Here is a 3,446-nt window from a genome sequence, read left to right as displayed (position 1 = left end):
ACTTTTGTATGACTTTTACATGATTTGATGTGGTGATTTTTAATTATTTTGCATTTTTATTGTTCAGTTTTTAATTGATTTTCTTTGGGAGCCACCTTGGGTCTCACTCTGGGAGAAAGACAGCATAGAAATTATAATTAAAATGAAGTAAATAAATGTTAGTTATGGCTCTACCAGCCTTCCATTTCTATTTTGTGATCTGTGTGTGTGTGTGTGTGTGTATGTATGTATGTGCGCGCATGTGTGTGTTCATGTATAATCAGTAAACCCTTCATTTCTGTGTCAGAAACGGACTGAGGAGATGTCTAAACAACAGAATGACATCTTGGATCTTCTAAATTCTGCTGAAGCTTCATTGTCTCGAGCAAATAGTGCATTTGCATTGCTGCAGAGGAGTAAAGAGGTACAGTACTGAAGAAGTAATGCTTTCATTCTGTGAGGGGAGGGAAGGAACTATCATTATAATGAAAATAAAATTCACTGTGAATAATGACTTGATTTTGTAGTAACAGCTGCTCACAAAAGATGTGAAATGAAAAACATGTTTTTCTTCTCTAATCTTCTATACTTCTGTGCTATGCTCAAAAGCACCCAGACATCACGATTTTTATGAAAAGCTAAAGCGCACAAAAGATAGCATATAATTTATTTATTTACCACTGTTTTATAATACGTTTGGGTCACATCAAGCAAAATAGTATTTCTCTTCAAATTCCAGGAATATGAAACTTTAGCTGCCCAGTTGGATGGAGCAAGGAAAGATCTTAGTGAAAAACTGAAGAACCAGTCTTTATCTGCTAGCAAGGAACCTTTAGTAGTGAGAGCAGAGGAGCACGCCATCTTTTTACAAGACTTAGCAAAAAAATTGGATGAGTATGTTTACTTTTTCTGTAGATTAATAATTTAAGAATATGTTTCACTCTTTGTCCCCTGAGTTAAATGTAAAATGCAAAACAAAGGCAGCTTATCCTTTGTAAGAGAGCCTTTGTAAGAAGGTGGATAAGATTCCCATACTGCAGCCTTCCCTTACCCATCAGCCTCCAAATGAGGTTGATTCAAACCCCCATAATACCCAGATACCCAGTTCACCAGCCGTGGTGGGAGTTGCATTCCAACATGTTTGAAAAGCACCAGATTGGAAGAAAGTTGCTATATTGGATCATCTTCTCAATCTTGATGTCTCTCTACATGCTCACACAGGCATGCAAACAAGCAGGCTGCTGTTGTCACCTGACATATTAGGACTAGAGTTGAGAAGCAATGAGTAACACAGTTACCTGTAATTAATTGAGTAGCAGTGTTGCATTTGTTACATGGAATGATATTACATTTCAAAAGTAATGGAACAATTAAGAGCCATGGTACTAGCAATAGCAATAGCAAGTACATTTCTATACCGCTTATCAGTGCACTTAAGCACTCCCTAAGCGGTTTACAAAGTGTAAGCTAATTGTTCCCAACAATCTGGGTACTTATTTTAGCGATCTTGGAGGAATGCAAGCCTGAGTCAAGCTTGAGCCCTTTTGCTTGTATTGAACTCGCAACTTTATGGTTTGTGAGTGAGTGGCTGCAGTACAAGCATTTAACCACTGTGCCACCAGGGTTCTCTGGTACTCTACTGACATGTTAAGGAATGGTATCTAATCACTATTTAAAAAGCCTTTAAAGTGCATTTTGAAGGCATTTTCACATTTTTGAGGTTTTATGCCATTCTCTTATCGATATGCTGTTTTCTTTCAAAGGAAAGTAATGAAAGGTAATAAAAAAGGAAAAAGCGGTGCAAGTAATGTAATAAATTACTTTTTCAATATTGTGGCATGTAAAGGCAACAGATTACGTATTGCTTTTAAAAAGTAACCAGCTATGCTGTGGTTGGGACAAATGCCACTGCAACTAACCCACCTCAAAATTATTCAGAGGTATAGAAGTGCAGAGGGTGACAGATACAGCCACTGTCATCTTCATTTCCCCTGAATCCTCACTGTAGAAATTGCAATAGGGGTCACAAATATGGCAGCAGCTGTAGCTGCTTTTACTGTCATGTTTCCTGAGGGCTGCAGTCTGCCTTATATCTCTTTTGTCACTGATTCCATGTTCAGTTGTGTATTCTCTACTTTCTGTAGATGGAATCCATGAAACTGATTATTGTTTGGCTTTGATTGGATTGGCTACTTTGATCCAGTAGAGCATAAGGAGTAAAAACATGAATTCTTAGTCTATGGGAAGCATGGTGGAAGGGTGTCCACACCATTGAACCATACGAGTTACATTAGATTTAATGGTAGTTTATAACCAGAAGTCAAGATCATAGCTAAAAATGTTTTCACTATACACTGTGGATTACTTAATTCTCTACTCTGTCTTTCCCCCCATAGGATAAAAAAAAATGTCAGCAGTGATGAGCTGGTGTCCTGTGCTGTGGAAGCTGCAACTGCTTATGAGAACATTATTAATGCCATCAAAGCAGCAGAGGCAGCAGCCAACAGAGCAGCCGATGCTGCTGATTCAGCTGTATCAGTAAGAACATTTCAAAGTCATAAAATCATAGAATCATAGAGTTGGAAGAGACCACAAGGACCTTCCAGTCCAACCACCTGCTATGTAGGAACTCTCATAATTGTCCCTTTGTTTCTTAGCCATTAGATTTTTTGGTGCTGAGGTTGAGTTAGGACAGGGAGAAGGTTCTAAGGTCTGGCCTCAGAGGGATTGCCTGTTAGAGTAAGGGCATTGTGGAGATCGCAGGGGACCTCTTATCCCACTCTTCTAGCAGCCATCGCTCTTTTCCGCCTGCCGTAGCAACTGGGGCAGTGGCGTGGTGATGAATGTTTAAATGCAGTCATACCTCATGGCAACTCCCATAGCAATGCCTCCACAGATTCAGGTCACACTGTTCATTGTATGTGTGAGAGAAAGACTGGTGCCTCATAGTCTGAATGGTAGTGGAGCATCTTCCTCATTTGGTCCATAGCCTAATCCTTACCAATTTTTTAGGATCAGGTGACAATCACTGAATGATGAACTGGCAAAAGGCACTAAGTTAGTATGATTAGTATGTTGACTATGAGTAGAGAGAGGCCTAAAATTGTGTGAAAAAAAGCAAGGGAGATAAGGCATGTCCCCAAACAACAATAAGAAGTTCCCCTTACTGCATATTTAATTCTCATGGGTACTAAGAGGCAAAAGCAAGGAAAGCTGAACAAATATAAATGGTCACATCTTTATTGGACACAGCTATGGTGCTGCACAGGGCATGGCTCCAACTCATCTCTCAGTCTTCCTTCAGGCTGATGCCCAGCTAAACCCAGCCTACCCAGGAGATTGGTAATTTTAATAGCTTGATCTGGGGTGAACAGAATGAAGATGTGAGTCTTCTGGTAGATCACTGGATGCTTTACGATGATGATGATGATGATGATGATGATGATGATGATGATGATGATGATGAT

At 39.6% G+C, this 3,446-nt stretch overlaps 1 protein-coding gene across 1 annotated transcript in view; it reads left to right on the top strand.

The window, feature by feature from the left end:
- The window catches only part of LOC121917420 (laminin subunit alpha-3-like), a 176,128-nt gene that overhangs the window by 132,434 nt on the left and 40,248 nt on the right, over nucleotides 1–3,446 (top strand). Inside the window, exons 52-54 of the mRNA XM_042443368.1 lie at nucleotides 287–403; nucleotides 719–873; nucleotides 2,376–2,517. Coding sequence (XP_042299302.1) covers nucleotides 287–403; nucleotides 719–873; nucleotides 2,376–2,517 — 414 coding nt within the window. The remainder of the gene's footprint in view (nucleotides 1–286; nucleotides 404–718; nucleotides 874–2,375; nucleotides 2,518–3,446) is intronic.

The sequence above is a fragment of the Sceloporus undulatus genome, unplaced genomic scaffold (genome assembly GCF_019175285.1).
Source record: "Sceloporus undulatus isolate JIND9_A2432 ecotype Alabama unplaced genomic scaffold, SceUnd_v1.1 scaffold_17, whole genome shotgun sequence".
In the NCBI taxonomy this organism is placed as follows: Eukaryota; Metazoa; Chordata; class Lepidosauria; order Squamata; family Phrynosomatidae; genus Sceloporus; species Sceloporus undulatus.
Note: the sequence above shows the minus strand (reverse complement) of the source record. Positions and strands in the feature narration are given on the sequence as shown.